Source organism: Oncorhynchus gorbuscha, linkage group LG20, assembly GCF_021184085.1.
Source record: "Oncorhynchus gorbuscha isolate QuinsamMale2020 ecotype Even-year linkage group LG20, OgorEven_v1.0, whole genome shotgun sequence".
NCBI lineage: Eukaryota > Metazoa > Chordata > Actinopteri > Salmoniformes > Salmonidae > Oncorhynchus > Oncorhynchus gorbuscha.
The window spans coordinates 9,378,202-9,399,401 of NC_060192.1; the positions used below are offsets into that span (position 1 = coordinate 9,378,202).

At 41.2% G+C, this 21,200-nt stretch overlaps 1 protein-coding gene across 2 annotated transcripts in view; it reads left to right on the forward strand.

The window, feature by feature from the left end:
- The window catches only part of ttc33 (tetratricopeptide repeat domain 33), a 56,544-nt gene extending 38,132 nt beyond the window's left edge, over positions 1-18,412 (forward strand). The window contains exons 3-4 of one of the 2 annotated variants that reach the window (XM_046316904.1): positions 1,700-1,831; positions 15,807-18,412. In XM_046316904.1, the coding sequence (XP_046172860.1) occupies positions 1,700-1,831; positions 15,807-16,028 (354 nt within the window). In that variant the 3' untranslated portion in view covers positions 16,029-18,412. Of the gene's footprint in view, positions 1-1,699; positions 1,832-11,039; positions 12,478-15,806 lie in introns of those variants that run through there. The other variant, XM_046316903.1, reaches the window with a different exon arrangement.
- The last annotated feature ends 2,788 nt before the right edge of the window (positions 18,413-21,200 follow it).

Genomic DNA, 21,200 nt, shown 5'->3' on the forward strand with positions numbered 1-21,200 from the left:
AATAAGAATTTGTTATTAACTGACTTGCCTGGCTAAATAAAAATAAAATATGCAATTAAATAGCGAATGGAGAAATCCATAGATGATGGCCTAATGAATTCATTTCAATTGACTGATTTCCTTATGGACTGTTTATTTTTTTGTATTTACGACTTTTAAGCCACTTTGCAACTACTTAGCTTGTTATCGAACCCTTCCCCTAATCTTAACCCTTTAAATGGATTCAATGGGATTTTGGCAGTGAGGCCTTTTATCTACTTCCCTGGAGTCAGATGAACTTGTGGATACCATTATCATGTTTTTCTGTCCGGTATGTAGGAAGTTAGAGGTAGTTTCGCGAGCCAATGCTAACTAGCATTAGCAATCATAACGAAGTCTATGGGTATCTTCTAGTAAATACCTCTACCAATATCCCAAAGTATTCCTTTAACCTAACTCCTAACCTTAATCTTAACCTAACCCTTAGCCTAGCTAACGTTAGCCAGCTAGCTAACGTTAGCCACAACAAATAGGAATGAATACAATTTTGCAAATTTGGAACATATTGTACATTTTTAGCAAATTCGTAACATATGATACGAATTGTAATTCATAACTTGTCATGCAAAATGGATGATGGACATCTACAAAATATTGCATACCATACAAAAAGTAACATATACTAAATGGAGTGTCCTGGATTTACGTAAAGAATAATACAAAATTCTGAGACCAGGCTGGGTGATCATGTGCCCACTGAAGCCGCCACTTGTTTTTAGCTGATAGGAGTGGAACCAGGTGTGGTCGTCTGCTGCAATAGCCCATCCGTGACAAGGACTGATGAGTTGTTCCGTTCTGCATACCACTTTTATACTGCACCGTTATTTGTCTGTTAGTTTGCACGATTCTTGCAATTATCTTTCGACTTCTCAACAACAAGCTGTTCTCGCCCACAGGACTGTCGCTGACTGGAGGTTTTACTTTTGTCGCACCATTCTCGCTAAAACCCTAGACACTGTGCACGGAAAGCCCAAGAAGCTGGCCATTTCTGAGATACTGGAACCTGCGTGCCGGGCAGCGACGATCATACCATGCTCAAGGTCACTCGTTTTGCCCATTCTAACATTCAATCGAACAGTAACTGAATGCCTCGATGCCTGTCTGCCTGCTTTATATAGCAAGCCACAGCCCTTTGACTCACTGTCTGTTGGAGAGAACCATTTTCGTGAACAGGGTGATGTACCTGATAAACTGGCAACTCGGTGTATGTGATCGTATACAGATGTAAGCAAGGTTTGAAATGATTATGTTTTGGTCAAATATTATATATGTTTGGGCTTCTTGTGACTGCTGAACTGACCAACAGGCCTTGAATATCTCTCTCACTGATAGTGGAGGTGTGCGTCTCACTGTCTGAAAATGCATTTTATTTTTCTAAAAATAAAACAATCCATCTTCACAATCCTGACTGAGATATTACTCTGAGCTCTTGTTTAACTTTTCAGTGTTCCCTGATGAATCATGTCATGGTAGTTATTACAATTTTATGGAAAAGAAATATAGAATGGTGCATTATTGAACAGGGAACATATGACTCTTAAATATGATTTTTTTTAAATCCCACAACCCCAAGACAACACACATACATACACACACTATATTATTTTCATATTGGTGCAGCATATTGTTTGACCATTGCATTCTGAACCTTGACTTGCAGGTGCTGACCGTCCTGCAAGAGGTGTTCCCGGCGGTGCAGGCAGCAGAGATGGCTGTGAAGCTCCGCCCCCTGTGGTGGGAGGGCTGGCAGACACTGGGCCGCTCCCAGCTTAGTCTGGGTGAGGTGGACCTGGTCAGTATTACCGTACATTTGTCATACTATTGTGCCAGCCTGGTCCTTTGGAGCAACTATGGAGGATGTGTAACCAGGCCAGCTTGGTTGGCCCGGGTAGCCTAGCATTCAAGTTGTTTTATGCACAACTAGGTAGCCTAACTTGAGATCCAGGCGCATAAAAACCAAGATATTAGTGCATAATGCACTTCTCCCTTTGACATCAATGCACGGTTTAAGTGAACAACTCTAATGCATCCCATGTTAGGTTTCAGTCCACTGCAGAGAAGTGGCCCTAGCTTGTCTATCATCCCCACATACACTAATGTGCCAGTCATTACACTGAGCTCCTATTTATAACTGTTCTCTGTGTAATAAAGTGGCTCTTCTTTAAAAGCACATCCAAGTGCCCGGGGCATGGAAGATTACTTAAAGTTCCCAACAGTGCTCACCTGAACCTCTCTGTACAGTGGGTATCATAAGTATTCACCCCCTTGGATTTCTTCACATGTTATTGTTACAAAATGCGATTAAAATTAAAATTTGACTCTAGAATTAAGACGCTTTCCTAAAAAAAAGGAAGTGAATACTAATGCAAAGAGGATATTGAATTTTCTTTTTAATTTGACCTTATGGAGAGTTATGTAGATCAATAAAAAAAACACAACTAAATATTTTTTAATCCCACTTTGTAACACAACAAAATGTAAACAAAATCTAAAGGGGGTGAATGATTTCCACTCAGTGGTGACCTGTCATTCAGTGCAGGTGGGGCACCTTTTTAGCTTCAACAAATATATATATATATTTTTTTTTTTATTTTTACTATTTTCTACATTAGAATAATTGTGAAGACATCAAAACTATGAAATAACACACATGGAATCATGTAGTAACCAAATAAAGTGTTAAACAATTCAAATATATTTTATATTTGAGATTCTTCAAAGTAGCCAACCTTTGCCTTGATGACAGCTTTGTACACTCTTGGCATTCTCACAACCAACTTCACATGGAATGCTTTTCCAACAGTCTTTAAGCAGTTGTTGGCTGCTTTTCCTTCTCTGTGGTCCAACTCATCCAAAACCATCTCAATTGGGTTGAGGTCGGGTGATTGTAGAGGCCAGGTCATCTGATGCAGCACGGCATTGCTCTCCTTCTTGGTCAAATAGCCATTACACAGTCTGGAGGTGTGTGGGGTCATTGTCCTGTTGAAAAACAAATGATAGTCCCACTAAGTGCAAACCAGATGGGATGGCATATCGCTGCAAAATTCTGTGGTAGCCATGCTGGTTAAGTGTGCCTTGAATTCTAAATTTATCACTGACCGTGTCACCAGCAAAGCACCCACAACATCACACCTCTTCCTCCATGCTTCACTGTGGGAACAACACGTGTCTCACAAAGACATGGCAGTTGAAACCATAAATGTCATATTTAGACTCATCAGACCAAAGGACAGATTGCCACCAGTCTAATGTCCATTTCTTGTGTTTCTTGGACCAAGCAAGTCTCTTCTTCTTATTGGTGTCCTTTCGTTGGGGTTTCTTTGCATCAATTCGACCATGAAGGCCTGATTCACGCAGTCTCCTATGAACAGTTGATGTTGAGATGTGTCTGTTACTTGAACTCTGAAGCATTTATTTGGGCAGCTATTTCTGAAGCTGGTAAATCTCGCAAACTTATCCTCTGCAGCAGACGTAACTCTGTCTTCCTTACCTGTCTTTAAAAAAAAATGTTTTTAACATTGATGTGGCTGACTTGCTTAATCAAATGTAGTTTCTACTGACAATTGAGTTGTGGTCCGAAGTCTGGGTTTAAGGGTCTCTTTTCCAAGCTTAAAAGGATGAAGATTGGCCAATGTTTAATCCGTCAATCCAGCATAACTTCTGCTGCGCTCAAAATGACTGTAAACTCGGAACTGGGAAATCTGACTTCAAGAAAACTGGGAACTCGGGAGAAAAAAAACCTCTGTCTGGGGAAAATACGTTTTGAACGGTCATCCAACTCTGAATTGTAAGTCGGGAACTCTGGCCTCTTTCTAGAGTTCCGACCTGAAGATCACTGACGTCATCATGATTCGACTTAGTTTTTTTACCCGATTTTCCCAGTTGTCTTGAAAGCACCATAAATCCAGAGAATGCCAGACTTTGATGACAAAGTTTGCCCATGATGTACCGCCGTGCCACGTTCCTGTTCAAGTGAGCACAGCACCACAAGGTGAGTTAAAAAATGTATTGTATGCTGCTGCATAAATGATGTAAGATGCCTGGGAGATATGTACACTGTAGCTAAGAAAGTTATACTAAGTGTATGTTGTGTAGTAAGCTGTTTGTATACTATGTGCCTCACCCAAATAATGTGGTCCCTTTCCCCTATTCATTTCACCTACTATTCTGACTTGGTGGTGCACATGTAGCTTATAGCCTGTTTTAGAGAAATGTAATCATAGAATATTTTAAATGCTTTCATTGTCTGCTTATATGCCCCCTGTATTTATCACACGGTTCTAACTTGGTGTACAGGGAGAATACTGTAAGAACGGCCCATTTTCTAAATTCTGTCGCTGTACATTTCAAAAGTGCTGAACAAATAGTTATATTGACTACATCTGTCCTACCTTGTTCATTAATGTCTCAATCGGAATTACGGATTGCCTCTTATGCGCTCGTCATACCCTTATGCCGTAGTTTGTACATCTCAATTGTCAGTAGAAACATTTGTTTTAAGCAAGTCAGCCATATCAGCTATGTGTTTGTAAAAGGAAAAATATTAGGCTGAAAGAACCATTTTGCTGCCAGACAAAGCTCCGCTGATAGCCAGGTGTAGCAGTGGTAAGGTGTTGGTACTGCTGTTGTGACTCTGCTGTTGGTACAGCTTTATGTAGGCCCTAACAGTTTGTGGGCACCATTTGTCACCCTTTATAGTGTAATTAATCTATAGTTTAGTGTTGTGTAGTGGCTTTTCTGGAATGCATCTGAAAAATATATGCTGTTTGCCCCATCAAGATGTGTATGCTAAAATTGCCACTATCTGTATGAAACCTGGCTGGATCACAGTTAGACTACTCATCTGCTGTTTAGAGAGGAGAGAAAAAAAACACCTTGCTGAACTCAAGAAACCCTATGGCTAATGGCCCTGTGTACATTTCTCCATCTCTAATGTCCCAGGGCAACAGAACTGTCAGAAGTGTTCCCAAAACAACAATGGGAAGTGTTGAAAATTGCCTGAGCTGAAGCTCGCCAAATATATACACACTTCCAATACATATAATGGATAGGTATTAGGATGAGAGGAGAAAGTGCCTGTCTATTTTAAGAGGGGCTTGTTCAGTCGAGTTTCAGGACATTGTGTGCATCGACATGTTTGAGTAGTGCCATGTTTGCACATGGACTGGCGCAGTGATCTCCGGCATCACATATTCAAGTCTCCTGTTTGTTTTTTCATGTTTGCTTTTCTCTCTCTTTTCGATCTACCTTTCAGTTTTCTCTTAGTTTGTTTCCCGCAGATTCCCGCAGTTTTTTTTCTGGCATTTATCTTTCCTTTTCTCTTTCTCTCTCTTTACCTAGTGCCCGGAATTTACTCTAAATGGCATGTGTGCTATAATTAGGTGTCTAACGGTTCACTAAACCAGCAGTGGCGACATACTCTCTCTAAACTGTTGGGAAACCAACATATTCCCAAACTGGAGATTTAAACAATGATGGAGAATCCTCTTGGTTTATGGACCCCACCACTCACCATCGTACAGAACATGTTCCTGGCTGCGCCTCAACAAGAACATGTTTGAAATGTGGCAATTATTTATTTCAGCTCAGATTTACTCAAGTCATACAATACAGCGTAGGCATAGCCTAGTGTTTTTAAATTGTTATTTTATGTATTCATTCGGGTTCACAGAGCAGACCAAACCTAGACCCCCCCCCCCCCTCGTTCATACTGAACGGTTCAGTATGAACACATCTACTGTTGTTGCACCCCTAACTCTAATAATGCTATTATAGTGCTATAATAATAAATCATCCAATTTTTAGATGGGAGGTTATAACAAAAACAGGCCCTTACAACTAAGGGACGGTTTTGCCATTTGGTTGGGGAATTATTGTTGTAATAAACTAAGGAGAACAGGGAACCTAATTCCACCCTTTGACGAAACTATGCTTTTGAAAGAGTTGTGCGAATACAAACCATTTATCATATGAGTCTTGACTTGCCTGAGTTAATTTGTCAAAACTCTGGTTCTTCTTGGCCGTTTCACTTGACTTAGCCTTTATGGTATTTTTGTTTGCATACCTGTGCCAGTTGGGGAAACCAAACCAGTCTCTTTCAGGAATGTTGGCCGAAAAAGAGCTGAGGTTTCCTTTATTAGAGAGTGGCAGAAAATTGCAAGTCCCATCCATTTAACACACAGATACAGATCATAAAAGTCAGGGTGTGGTTGTGGAGCCCTGTAATAAGTGGCTTGTAAAATCACTTCACCACTTTGAATCACGTCATGGTCTTGTTTGGACCCTCAGGAATATATGAGGGAAAATTATCTCTGCTCTTTTTTTTAAAACTTTTTTTTTTTTACCCCTTTTACTTTTCATTAAATGCTTCCCTGTTTGACGCGTGACACATCCTTGGCCTGGGGCCTGAGTCTATGTTGGCCAGGCACTGGCAAAGGTCTTCTTTCCCATGGATGGAACGTGATCCTGGGGCTCAGTGTGAGTAGCATGCTGCCTTCATCATGGAGCCCAGGACAGGTACTGGGGAAGTGCTTAGCTTTCTTCTCTGCTCTGAAGTAGTAGCGAGAAAGGGAGCAGGAGAGTGAGACAGCCAGAGAGAGAGCGAGTAGGAGAGAGCAGAAGAGAAAGGGGAGAGTGCATGAGCGAGTGGCTTCACAACATATGGGAACAGGAATCTATAACTAGTGCCAAGAGTTTTCCCTAGTGGAAATACCCATGGGACAGTTACCTAATGATCAAATTAAATAAAGTTGTGTATATATCATGTCTCATTAATCTACTGCTGTGAAAAGCTTTTAGGTGGTGGCCAGTCCCATCTTGGAACTCATCACCAAAAAGCAAAAAGTTTGTTGTTAATGAGTTTGGTCGGAGATAGCTAGAAGGGATTCAGCAATGCATGTTTTTTTCTCCCCAATTTCGTGGTATCCAATTGTTAGTAGTTACTATCTTGTCTCATCGCTATAACTCCCGTACGGGCTCGGGAGAGACTAAGGTCGAAAGCCATGCGTCTTCCGAAACACAACCTAACCAAGCCGCACTGCTTCTTAAGAACTTCTTAGGGCTGCAATCCCGTTAACGGGATCGATATGACAACAGCCAGTGAAAGTGCAGGGCGCCAAATTCAAAACAACAGAGATCTCATAATTAAAATTCCTCAAACATGTATTTTATACCGTTTTAAAGGTAATCTTGTTGTTAATCCCACCACAGTGTCCGATTTCAATTAGGCTTTACAGCGAAAGCACCACAAATGATTATGTTAGGTCACCACCAAGCCAAAGAAAAACTTGTTTTTCCAGCCAAAGAGAGGTGTCACAAAAAGCACAAATGGAGAGAACATTAATCACTAACCTTTGATCTGCATCAGATGACACTCATAGGACTTTGTTACAAAATACATGCATGTTTTTGTTTGATAAAGTTCATATTTATATAAAAAACTCAGTTTACATTGGCGCGTTACGTTCACTAGTTCAAAAAACCTCCGGTGATATTGCACAGAGCCACATCATTACAGAAATACCCTGTATTATAAATGTCGATGAAAATTAGTGTTAGACATGGAAATATAGATATACCTCTCCTTAATGCAACCGCTGTGTCAGATTTCTAAAAAAAACTTTACGGAAAAAGCAAAACATGCAATATTCTGAGACGGCCCTCAGAAAACAAATACAATTTTCTGCCATGTTGGAGTCAACAGAAATCAGATATTACATTATAAATATTCCCTTACCTTTGATGATCTTCATCAGAATGCACTCCCAGCGATCGCAGTTCCACAATGAATGCTTGATTTGTTCGATAATGTCCATTATTTATGTCCAAGTAGCTACTTTTGATAGGGCTTAGGTAAACAAATCCGAACGCTCATGCAGGTCCTGCATAACTTTGGACAAAAACTTTTTTTTTAAAGTTATATTACAGGTCTTAGAAACATTTCAAGACCTGTATTTCAAGACTAAGTATAGAATCAATCTTCGGGATGTTTTTATCATAAATCTTCAATTAAGTCCCAACCGGAGAATTCCTTTGTTGTGTAGAGGAGCAATGGAACGCAGGTCGATATCATGTGAAATGAGCGTGACCAGAAAATAGCTCTCTGCCAGTAACCTGACTCATTCAGCTCTTATTCAGCCCCACAACACAGGTAGAAGCCTCATTCAAGTTTCTAAAGACTGTTGACAATAACTTCATCCATGTCCCACTGTGAATTCAATAGGGCCTGGGTTGAAAATCGACCAACCTCAGATTTCTCACTTCCTGTTTGGATTTCTTCTCAGGTTTTTGCCTGCCATATGAGTTCTGTTATACTCACAGACATCATTCAAATAGTTTTAGAAATTTCAGTGTTTTCTATCCAATAATAATATGCATATATTAGCCAATGGGAATGAGGAGCAGGCTGTTAACTCTGGGCACCTTTCATCTAAACTACCCAATACTGCTCCTGCAGCCATAAGAAGTTTGCGCGCATCCAAACCGGAAGCCAGCCACACCAATGTGTCGGAAGAAACACCGTGCACCTAGCGACCTGGTTAGCGTGCACTGCCCGGTCCGCCACAGGAGTCGCTAGTACGAGATGAGACAAGGATATCCCTACCGGCCAAACCCTCTCTAACCCGGACGACGCTAGGCCAATTGTGCGTCGCCCCATGGACCTCCCGGTCGCGGCCTGCTGCGACAGAGCCTGGGCTCGAACCCAGAGTCTCTGGTGGCACAGCTAAAAGTCAATCTACCACTAAGTGATGATATCTATGAGTTTGAAAATTACAGCTGATTGTGAATGAAATGAGTTGAATAGCCTACCATTAGAAATGCATTGCAGGGGCCTCCCGGGTGGCACCTTAGACCACTGCGCCACCCGGGAGGCCCCTGCAATGCATTTCTAATGGTAGGCCAATGTCGCAGTAAATCTCTATACTGAAACTAATGTGACGGGGAAAAGTTTTGTTATTGACGTAGCTGACATGCTGATAGACGACAGCTACATTGTTGACATACTCGTGCTTCGTCGCATCATCAAATTAGAGGAAATGATTATGCATATACTTGTACGTCAGACTTGCATATGCTTGCGGATGCTTTTGAACGTATCTATTAACAGTTCCGTCTTCATAAATCATGTGATTCCTTTGACTTTTAGTTGTACACCATTTTTGACAGGATGTGGAACAACGGTTATTTACTGTATACCGTCTGGTAGAGTGATCTTTGATTGCAATATGAACCAGCAATGTATGTCTTTCCCTATAGTAGTGGAGCTGCCTCTCAGCAGGCATTGTGATCAACAACACCCAATACTCCTTTAACTCTTAAATCAGTTGAATAAATAGGTATTCGATTTCAAAGCATAGCCCTGAATCTTTCCCTGCCAGTAGTATAAAAAATACATACCTTTTTATATTGTAAAAAGTTTGTTAGAGACCTTCCCTTAACAAAATCTCCTTGATTCCTATTTGAAGAAACCTGCACCCCATTCCCAGTGAAAGGGACAGATGACCATTCGCTAGCAATGTACATAGAAACAGGACCCCTAGTGACAACCAAAGCAGTTGTTTTTTTTACTCATTAAGATTATTCAATTATCACGTCAATGCTTGACACTAGAGTTGACCGATATTACGATCGTATCGTCTATCGGCGATGCTAGACAGCCATTGTCGACTGACGACGTCATAATGTGACAGACGGTGGTTTAGCTTAATTGAACAGTCATGTCTTGCGACGTCTCGCAGGGACACAAGTGCTAGTTTTTTTTTTACATTTTTTTTTTTTTTTAAATGGCCTCTATTTTTTACCTTTTTATTTAACTAGGCAAGTCAGTTAAGAACAAATTATTATTTTCAATGACGGCCTAGGAACAGTGGGTTAACTGCCTGTTCAGGGGCAGAACGACAGATTTGTACCTTGTCAGCTCGGGGTTTGAACTTGCAACCTTCCGGTTACTAGTCCAACGCTCTAACCACTAGGCTACCCTGCTGCCCCTATAATGTTTTATAATATTTTATTTTAATTTTAAAAAATAATAATAATTAACAGATACTATCTTGTCTAACACGGACTATATTCCCTTCTCTCTCCATAATGGGAGAGAACAAACATTTGGCCTATCAAGAGTGTAGGCTTATAGAAAAATCGCATGACAAGTTTGATCAAGATTAAGCTTATTAAGAAAGACATGATCCATGCGGGTTGAGAAAATCCCTCTATGCGAGGTTGAAGTGCAATGGGAAATTACCTATCCTCCGCTAGGCCAATCATAAAAGCTTTAAGACAAGTTAAAGTTATTAACCGTAGTTTTCTTCACAAATATTCTAGCCTACGAAGGTGTTGTGGCTTTCAAAAATAGCAAGAATGAAGGTCTATAGTCTAGGTTTAGGCATAGGTTTTTCTCAATCACTTTATGAGAGCGAGAACAAGCTATATTTATTTTTCTATTATTTTGAGGCAAATTAAGCATTTATTATCCAGTTCTGAAGACTGTCGGCTACTTTTATCCAACCCATGAAGTAGGCCCATATCCTAGCTCACGAAGACAGAGCGTTCCTCATCACAGTCACTGCTCCATCATGTGCGCACCACACAGACCGACACAGGCACACAAAAAAACTGTTCTGCTCCTCCACCAGAAAGGAATATTCAAAAAAAAATTGCCGTTGCCTGCACTTAGCCTCGGCCCAGGCTTTCAACAACATCTTTCATCATGATTCATCCGCGCTATAGCCCAATTGTCGTTTTAGCAATTTTGTATTACTTATTTTGGAGGGTGGCCAATAAGGTCGATAGCATCGTATATCATGATGTTTTATGGGTACATAATCACGAAAAGACAAAGGTTGGCATCGCCCAACCCTACTTGAAACCTTTGCTTTCAAAGCCATTCATCTTCCCCATGAAATGTTTCTTTCATTACCAGTCATTTGTGTTGTGTTCATTTTAAGTCAATAAAAGTATGTTTACAGAAAGGAAAATACCACAAGTCTTCGTCCTATCCACAGGCGTTGAGGTCTTTCCAGGTGGGGCTCCACCTGTGTCCGTCAGAGCGCCCCCTCTGGTTGGAGGACCTTGCGTGGGCACGGAGGCTGCAGCAGCAAAGACTGGCGGCACGGGACCGGACCCAGCGGGAGGAGGCGGCCCAGCGGAAGGTCCTGAGCGCTCCAGAGCTCCAACAGGACTATGACTTTGAGTCCGATGAGGTGGTGGCGGCCTGCGCTGCCATGGCCGAGAGACAGCGACGCTATGAGGATTTGAAGAGGACGGCGGTGGTGGTAGACGCTGAGGGGAACGCAAGGGAGGTAACTGCGGAGGAGGAGGGGTCAGGGGACACACTCTCATCACAGTATCAGTTGGTCAAAGCACGGGGGCTATGAGATGTTTCTAAGAACTTAAAAGGGCTGAAATGTGTCTCGTGAAATGGGTATTTTTGTTTGTTTTTGTTGAGTTTTCCATCTTTAGTCTTATGCATGTCGTTATTATGTTTTGTTGTAGTATACAAGAGACTGTGGGTGATGGCAGTAGATTTAATCAAGTCAATTATGCTTGTTTTTGTGTATTATGTATACAGTCAGGTCCAACATGATTGGCACCCTTGATAAAGATTAGCAAAATACACTGGATATTTTTTTTAAAGACTGACCTGGCAGAAGCAACCGGGTTTTTGTCTAAAATGTCCTCAACCATGTGTAAATTTCTCACAAATTTCTGGCATATGTGGGAGCTAGAATTTGCATGCACATCAAATTAGTGGTATTTATCAATCTATCCCTGGAACATATGCACATGTTTTCATTGATAAATCAGAGCGATGCCAAAGAATGTTTTAATCTTTTGCAGTGACTTTTTCAAACCCCCCAAAAACGCATGAAGCCTGTAGCGAGTGCCAAACACTCGCTGCGCATTCTGTAAGATGAATTGTCCTATCGAACAATTTAAAGTAAATGCTACAGCCGACAGGCAAAGGACACATTTTTGTTCAATATTTTGTTTATCAATACGTGATTGTCTCCAGCCTTGGTATAGGCTCTGAGAATAAATAGTAGGAATGTAACGATTCACCGATTTTAGGCATCTGTTCCCGGTTCAAATGTTTAAGATATAAGTGCATCTGTCTGAGGAACCCCAAACCTCATATTTTGTGGCAACTGCTCTTCTCCTTCAGTCCTTCAGTGTCGAACTAAGCATGTAATTGTGTCGACAGTAATTGATCTACAAGTCATTGTGCATGCGGAACAACCTCGGGCAATATCAATAGCCTAGTCAAACTACGCTAGGTAGCGTCTTTTCCTATCTGGAACATCTGTGCGTCACCTTCAACATTCAACTGTTTGTAAAATGGTTTGTGCAATATTAGGCATTATTTGTTTTTTTTTAATGAAATGCACTGTTGAAATTGTGTTTTACCGAAATAAAAGTAGCCTAAGCTACTGCTGGAAACAACTCCTCTGGCTGTACATCATTTCTTTACAACCTATTTTGATTAGGACTATGTTATAGTTAAAGCTGCAATATGTAGAGTGCCTTCAGAAAGTATTCATACCCCTTGAGTTATTCCACCTTTTTGTTTCCTGCCTGAATTTAAAAAATGGATGCAATATTTTTTTCACGCCCATCTGCACACAATACTCAATCATGACAAAGTGAAAACATGTTTTTAGACATCTAATTTACATAAGCATTCACACCCCTAGGTCAATACTTTGTAGAAACACCTTTGGCGGCGATTACAGCTTTGTGTCGTCCTGGGTATGTCTGTATCAGCATTGCACATCTGGATTTAGGGATTTTCTCCCATTCTTCCTTGCAGATTTTCTTAATATCTGTTGATTAAGCTGGGGAGCAGTGATGGAGAGCAATCTTCAAGTCTTTCCATGGATTTTCAATGCGATTCAAGTCTGGGCTTTGGCTGGACTTTCACATTCTTGTTCTGAACCCCATCCAGCTTTGCTTTGGCTGCATTGTTGGGGTCATTGTCCTCTTTGGACATAAATCTTCACCCCAGTCTAAGGTCGTTTGAAGCTGGTTCTCATCAAGGATTTGCCTTTATTTGGCTCCATTCATTGTTCCATCTATCCTTATAAGTCTCCCAGTCCCTGCTGCTGAAAAGCATCCCCATAGCATGATGCTGCCACCACCACACTTCACGGTAGGGATGGTGTTAGACGGTTGATGAGCTGTGCCTGGTTTTCACCAGACGTAGCGCTTTGCATTCAGGCCAAAGAGTAACATTTTGGTCTCATCAGACCACAGAATATTTTAAGTCTTTCACTTGCCTTTAAACAAACTCCAAGCGTGCTGTCATGTGTCTTTTTCTCAGGAGTGGCTTCTGTCTGGCCACTCGCCCATAAAGTCCATATTGGTGAAGTGCTGTAGAGACTTGTCCTTCTGGCAGGTTCTCCCATCTCAGCCAAAGAACTCAGTTGTTCTGTCAGAGTGATGTTTGGGTTCTTGGTCACCTCCCTGACCAAGGTCCTTCTTGCCCGGTTGCTCAGTTTGGTTTGACGGCCAGCTCCAGGGAGTCTGGGTAGTTCCATATTTTTTCCCAATGATGGAGACCACTGTGCCCTTTGACACTTTCAACACTCTAGAAATGGTTTTATACCCTTCCCAAGAAACATGCCTCATCACAATTCTCTGAGATCTACAGACTTCATGGTATAGTTTCTGCTCTGACATTCACTGTCAACTGTGTGACCTTATATAGACAGGTGTGTTCCTTTCTAAATCATGTCCAAACAATTTGGTCACAGGTGACAACTCAAGAATGATCCAAGGAGATTGGATGTACATGAGCTCAATTTGGAGTGGCATAGCAAAGGGGTGTGAATACTTATGTTAATTAGCTATTTCTGTATTTCGTTTTCAATACATTTGCAAAAGTGTGTAAAAACACGTTCACTTTGTCATTATGAGGTATTGTGTGTAGATGGGTAAATAAAAACTGTAATCCATTTTGAATTCAGGCTGTAACAATAAAATAGGGAATAAGTCAAGGGGTATGAACACTTTCTGAAGGCACTGTACATGCTGATCGGGTCTTACTTAAGATTTGGTTTCGATTGTTCAGGTTCACCATCAGCAATAGTTTTGCTTGAAACAATCAGTAGGGAAAGTTGAGACATTTGTTTTTACATTCAGCATCACTCTGTCAAGAGAAATATGGTATTATTTCTAAGAAAGATATCTACATATATTTCAGGATGTTGTGTATCCCTGGAAATAATCAGAATTCTGGTAAATGTTAGTTTTGAAGACCATAGCTTGTCCAAAAAAAGTCTCTTGGCACAACTTACTCTGTAGTGAAAGAAATATTCCTTTTTTAAACCATGTCTATCTTTCGTTCCCAACCACTTCATGTGGTTTCTTCCTTCACAAACTCCATTAAATGATGATCTCTACCTAAATATTTGGTCAAATTATACATTTGGGGGGGGGGTGCAGCTCCAACAGAATGGAAATGAATGTCTGTGCAGCAAATGTTAGCGCATTGAATTTAATAGAATCGCACCGAATCGTTTCAAACTGTAAGGGTTCGTTCCTGTATCGTATCAGAGCCCACGTATCTAGATTCGTGTCGAATCATCTTGAAAAGGAAAGATGCACATCCCTATTAAATTGGCTATGACATTGCACTCCTATTCCACAGCAATACTGTAGCCTATCCATACTTTCAAATCATCTAAATGGGCTACCAGTCTATTTACTTTCGAGTATGGTTGGGTGAGCAATGGATAAATGGTAGCCTAATATTTGTTGTGTAGCGGGAATAAACCAGTTGTCAGAAAAGGAGAGACATGTCCTGCAATATGATTATGATTTAGGCCTAGTAAAGGTCAAATAAACATATTAGGCGATATGCTGCTATGCGATCTCCTTGACAACAGCAAATGCATGAGTTGTTTATTAACTTACCTTTTTATTATAATTCCTGTGCATCAAACACCTCCACCCCCCCCAAAAAAATAAAATAAGTGTTTGCTTCCAATACAGTTGATCAACTAGAAGTTGTCCGTACGCATGGTCTGAGAGTGTGAGGTGTCTTCACGCAAATATCACCTCAAGTTGAACATTATTTACTAACTTTAATGATGCAGTTGGCCTTAACAAGGGCCCCAGGACCAGTGGAAACAAAATAGCCCCATACAATGAAAGATCCACCACCATATTTTACAGTAAGTATTGGTTTCTGCACAGGTGTCTTTCTTTTGTCCACCAAACCCATCACTGGGTTGTGTGGCCAAGGAGCTAATTTTTCATGTCATCCAACAAATGTTTGCTAAAGGCACTGACACTTGGATTGGATCAGGTGCCATGTGCAACAGGGTTGGTTATGTTTCCACTTGCCTCTAAAGAAATGTGTATTTAATGTTCAAGCACTCTTATTGGTTGGTTCAATTCCGATGACAATAAGGCATGTTGTTATTGGCCCCGCTTGCAGATAGGGGGAGATCGCGAACGTCAGGTCTCCCCAGTATGTAAATGTGATGCAAGGGGTCGGCCACGTTCTGAATAATGTATTCTACAATGTGTACAAGTTTGCTGTACATTTCTGATTTATTCATGTGTAGTTATGGTATTATTATTGAGGTGCTTTCTGGGGTGTGCTTTGGTGTATGATTGCTGTAAATAAGTGTGTTAGCTAGCATACACTGATGTAATGCTCACATTAGCTCACTGCTAACAGTTTTCTGCAACAGATTTGATCATTGACAGCCATCAACATCATTAAGCCCTGCACAACTAACGTGCTGTTTCCTTTTTAATCACAGATAATAAATAACGTTCAACTGGGACCACTAGCTGCGGTGATTTCTTTGAACCAAACACAACGCAGGAGAGTACGATTAACATCTGTTACATATGGTCAGGTGAAAGAAATCGTCATTTTGGAATGGACATCTCCGTCTCCGGACTTGAACCCGATTGAAAACCTGAGGGTGCAGATGAAGTCCATAAGTGCAGGTGATTCTGTATGGAGGAATTGGTCTTAGATCCCTCCCAATGTGTTCTCCAATCCTATAAAACATTTTTGAAAGGTGATGTATTGGAAATGACTGAGCAATTGTCTTAGTATAAAATAATACATTACATTGTTTTGAGCCTACAATATAGCTCAGTATTTGTATGATTTCTTTTCTAGTCTTTTTTTTTTTGCTCATCTTTATAAACGGTGCCAATCATATTCGACCTGAATGTATGTTCCCTGTTTAAGCTTTGTTGTTTATATCAATGCTCTCTTATTACTCCTATGCCATTTAAAAGACTGGTTTGGAGTGTAGCCCCAATACATTTTTCTCATTATACACTTGAGAGCTCAACGGTCACTCATGTTAGTTAATCCTCCTGAAAAGAGCATCCTGTTGTGTTTGGAATATGTCTGTCCATCCCATTAACTAAAATACATTCCGGGTCAGTTTCCCAGACGGATTAGACATAATCCTGGACTAAAAATCGATTGAATGATGATTATCCATTGAGCTTGCTTTTAAGTCCACTACTAGGCTAACCCTGTATCCGGAAAACTGCCCCTTAGTCTTTTTTTTAATATCTCAAGTTATGAGAAGTTTCAGAATGTCTTTGTCAGATGACCGGGAAATGATCTCCTTGGAAAACTCCTCACTTGAGTCAATTGTGTCAGTTGAGCTGTTATTAAAAAATAAACCCTCGGAGAAACAAACCCCACAGAGAAATAATATTTCCAGGTTGGGATTTGTGTGTCATGTGAGCCTCCGTAGGAGGAGATTGTTGAGCTGCTAAAACAATCCAACTTTGCCCGGAATGCCAGCAGCAGGCTGGCGCTGAAAACTCTGCGCCGTCAGCCTAGACTGGCCATGCTGAAAAGCCTAGCAGCTTGAACTGTCATTTGAATTTGAATGGCATCTTCTAAGAGCAAGATTGTTTTCATGGGACACTCATAAAAGGGTTTTGTATGACTGAAACGGGCTATCAGATTGTTGTTAATACAGACAGGCAGTGAAAGAAGAGACCGGTTTCTGAGAGAATGAATGTGTGCTCCTTGGATTTATTGAATTCATATTGTTGGATTCTAGCTTGAAATGTACTTATTCATGTTGCCGTACCATAACTTAGTGATAACTTTACATCTATATGTCTGGGGTCAAGGAAGGGCAAAGAGTAACTTGGTGCGTGGAAAGTTACTGAGTGATATGGAAAGTTACTCAGTGAGAAAAGGGAAGTACAGAAAAGTAATATTCTGTTCAAATATAGTGTTGAATATGAATGTTGCTAAGGGGGAAGGTAAAGGGAAACGGTCTAGTATCAGTTCTTGAAAAGGCAGACCAGCTGCGGAGCAACCGGGACCATGAGGGCTGTGGAACTCAACTCCAGGTTAAGTCAACAGATGAAGAGCGAAGACCATGCTGGGATTACAGTCCTATCTCTCACACACTTCCACGCCCATGAGGGTCCTGGACTGAGGCAGGGCCATGACAATACCAGTAAGAGGAACCTACTGTGTATCTGCCTAACGCCAAAGAAGGATTGGTAATCTTAGACATGCAAGGAGGTGACTCCGCCTAGTTGTGAGGTGTAAAGATGTGCTTGTGTGACTTGTATATTGTCTTTGCAGATGTATGACCCAATGGGGTGATTTAAACTTGGTTTGAGCTTTTCCTAGTCATGAGTTTTTACTGTTTGTTCCGAACCTAACAATATGAAATAATATTTAGACAATTTCGTAATCTATGTCACTTGTAATGGATGCAGATATATATTTAATAGTAAAGGCCAATTTATGCTTGATCTGAAAATGTGGTCGGCGGCTTCGTGTGGAGTGTGACGCCATTGCGGAGCATCCAGAGGCATGCAGAGGCCTAATGACGCTCCGTTAAATGCTTCGTATGGCTCTGCATTGACATGGTAGACAGTAGGTGGGGGCGGTACGACCCGTATGAATACAAACTTACTTCACCATTGCTCTACTCTGCTCCGCTGGTATGAGAGCCCTGACGTCTGCATCACACTGACACAGAGCTCACTCTGACACAGAGCGTTAAACGTTCAGAAAAAGGGAACCATGAATGTGTTGGTAACGGTCATTCAGTTCGTAGAACTGCGCTCATCCTCTGGTCATGTGGGGGATCATTGGGTGGAGCTGTGAACACTCAGTGGGAAAGGTAACTGTTTTGACCATGACAGTGCTCATAGCCTATTTAGTGCGAATTGTAATCATGTTTCTGTAACTGACCCAGCTGACGTTGTGTACTAATACTTTGTTTGTGTAAATAATGAGAATGTATCCATCTTACCTGTAAAGTGTACATTTAAAATGAATCAATTGATTTACAAGTAACATTGCAAATGTAATTGGCCTTTCTTATTTTGTGCCATAATGCTAGATTTGGACACTGTATACAGTGTCTATTGTATTCACTCGCACAGCGTAAGTCGATAAAGTAAAACTTGGTTGGCTACAAATGTTTTTTCACTCGTGGGATGTACAGTACAGAAGCCTGACATTGTTCAAAGAGTAATATGTTTACATGTTTTTCATTAGAAAGGAGCTGTAGTAGAATTGATGTAGTAGAGCCAAAATTGCCTCCGAAACATCTCGGACAAAGCCGTTTTCTTCCGAATAAAACATCAAAGCACACGCAGCCAACCTGAACCGCCAGTCTTTACAACTGACTACCTGTTCAAGGCCTCTCAACAAATACATTCTGGAAGGATGTGATTGATATTGAACAATGATCTGTCACCTCCATCAATGTATTCCTGTAATCTATTACCCCTTCCCTCAATGATCTGTCACTCCATCAGATGAATCCTGTAGCCAGTACTGATGTTTAGTTGTGACGCCATCAAGTAGACTGGCCTGATCAATAACCTATTTGTTCAGAAGCCTTAATCAGGTAGTTCGGTCAATAGTAAAGACTGGTTCAGTTTGGCCGCATGTGTTTTGCTATGTTTTCCTGTGACCTGCCTACGACCTTCCTCATCGAGCTCTGTGGGTGTTTCCCTACTTCTCATGGCCATAACAGCTTCATGCAATGTTTGCCTATTGATAATAACGTCAGTCAAAGTTATCATGAGGTCAGGTGGTCAGTAAAAGGCTGGTCCAGGTTGATTGTGGTTTGCTGAGACCCCTTTCTGTGTTTACAAACATTGCAGCATGAGGGTAAGTTGGTGGCAGAACAAGGAAAATCATCTATTTACAAATTGCTTTTTTATTTTATTTATTTAACTAGGCAAGTCAGTTAAGAACAAATTCTTATTTTCAATGACTGCCTACCAGAAGGCAAAAGGCCTCCTGCAGGGACAGGGGCCTGGGATAAAATAAAAATGTAAATGCAATATAATATAGGACAAAACACACATCAGAACAAGAGAGATAACACAACACTGCATAAAGAGAGCCCTAAGACAACAAGATAGCAAGGCAGAAACACATGACAACACAGCATGGTAGTAACACAACATAACAACAACATGGTAGCAACCCAACATGGTAGCAGCACAAAACAGGGTACAAACATTATTGGGCACAGACAACTGCACAATGGACAAGAAGTTCGAGACAACAATACATCACACAAAGCAGCCAAAACTGTCAGTAAGAGGGTCCATGATTGAGCCTTTGAATGAAGACATTGAAATAAAACCGTCCAGGTTGAGTGTTTGTTGAAGCTCGTTCCAGTCGCTAGCTGCAGTGAACTGAAAAGAGGAGTGACCCAGGGATGTGTGTGCTTTGGGGACCTTTAACATAATGTGACTGGTAGAACGGGTATTGTATGTACAGGATGAGGGCTGCAGTAGACATCTCAGATAGGGAAGAGTGAGGCCTAAGAGGGTTTGATAAATAAGCATCAGCCAGTGGGTCTTGCGACAGGTAGACAAAGATGACCAGTTGACAGAGGAATATAGAGTGTAGTGATGCGTCCTATAAGGAGCATTGGTGGCAAATCTGATGGCTGAATGGTAAAGAACATCTAGCCGCTCGAGAGCACCGTTACCTGCCGATCTATACATTTTGTCTCCGTAATCTAGCATGGGTAGGATGGTCATCTGAACCAGGGTTAGTTTGGCATGTGGGGTGAAAGAGGAACGATTACGATAGAGGAAACCAAGTCTATCTCTAATTTTAGCCTGCAGCTTTGATATGTGCTGAGAGAAGGACAGTGCACCGTCTAGCCATACTCCCAAGTACTTGTATGAGGTGACTACCTCAAGCTCTAAACCCTCAGAGGTAGTAATCACACCTGTGGGAAGAGGGGCATTCTTCTTACCAAACCACATGACCTTTGTTTTGGAGGTGTTCAGAACAAGGTTAAGTGTAGAGAAAGCTTGTTGGACACTAAGAAAGCTTTGTTGTAGAGCATTTAACACAAAATCTGAGGAGGAGCCACCTGAGTATAAGACTTTATCATCTTCATGTAAATGGATGAGAGCGCTTCCTACTGCCTGAGCTATGTTGTTGATGTAAATTGAGAAGAGCATTGGGCCTAGGATCGAGCCTTGGGGTACTCCCTTGGTGACAGGCAGTGGCTGAGACAGCAGATTTTCTGACTTTATACACTGCGCTCTTTGAGAGAGGTAGTTAGTAAACCAGGCCAAAGACCCCTCGGAGACACCAATACTCCTTAGCCGGCCAATAAGAATGGAACTGTCTACCATATCAAAAGCTTTGGTCAAGTCAATAAAAATAGCATCACGATATTGCTTAGACTCAAGGACAATGAGGACATCATTGAGGACCTTTAAGGTTGCAGTGACACATCCATAACCTGAGCGGAAATCAGATTGCATACCCGAGAGAATACTATAGACATCAAGAAACCCGGTCAGTTGATTATTGACAATTTTTTTCCAACACTTTTGATTAACAGGGCAAAATAGAAATAGGCCTAGAACAATTAGGATCAGCTGATCACTCCCTTTAAATAAAGGACAAACTGTGGCTGCCTTACGAGCACTGGGAACCTCCTAAGAAAGAAGAGACCGGTTAAAAAGGTTGGAGACAGGCTTGGCGATGATAGTCCCCATTGGGGATAGTCGCTTTAGAAGGGGTGGGAGATGAGGAAATGTTGGACGGACAAGGAGGCATGGCTGAGTCAAATAGGAATCCTGACATAATGAAGTGGTGATTTAAAGAGCTCAGCCGTGTGCTTCTTGACAGTAACAACCACATCATCAACATTAAGGGA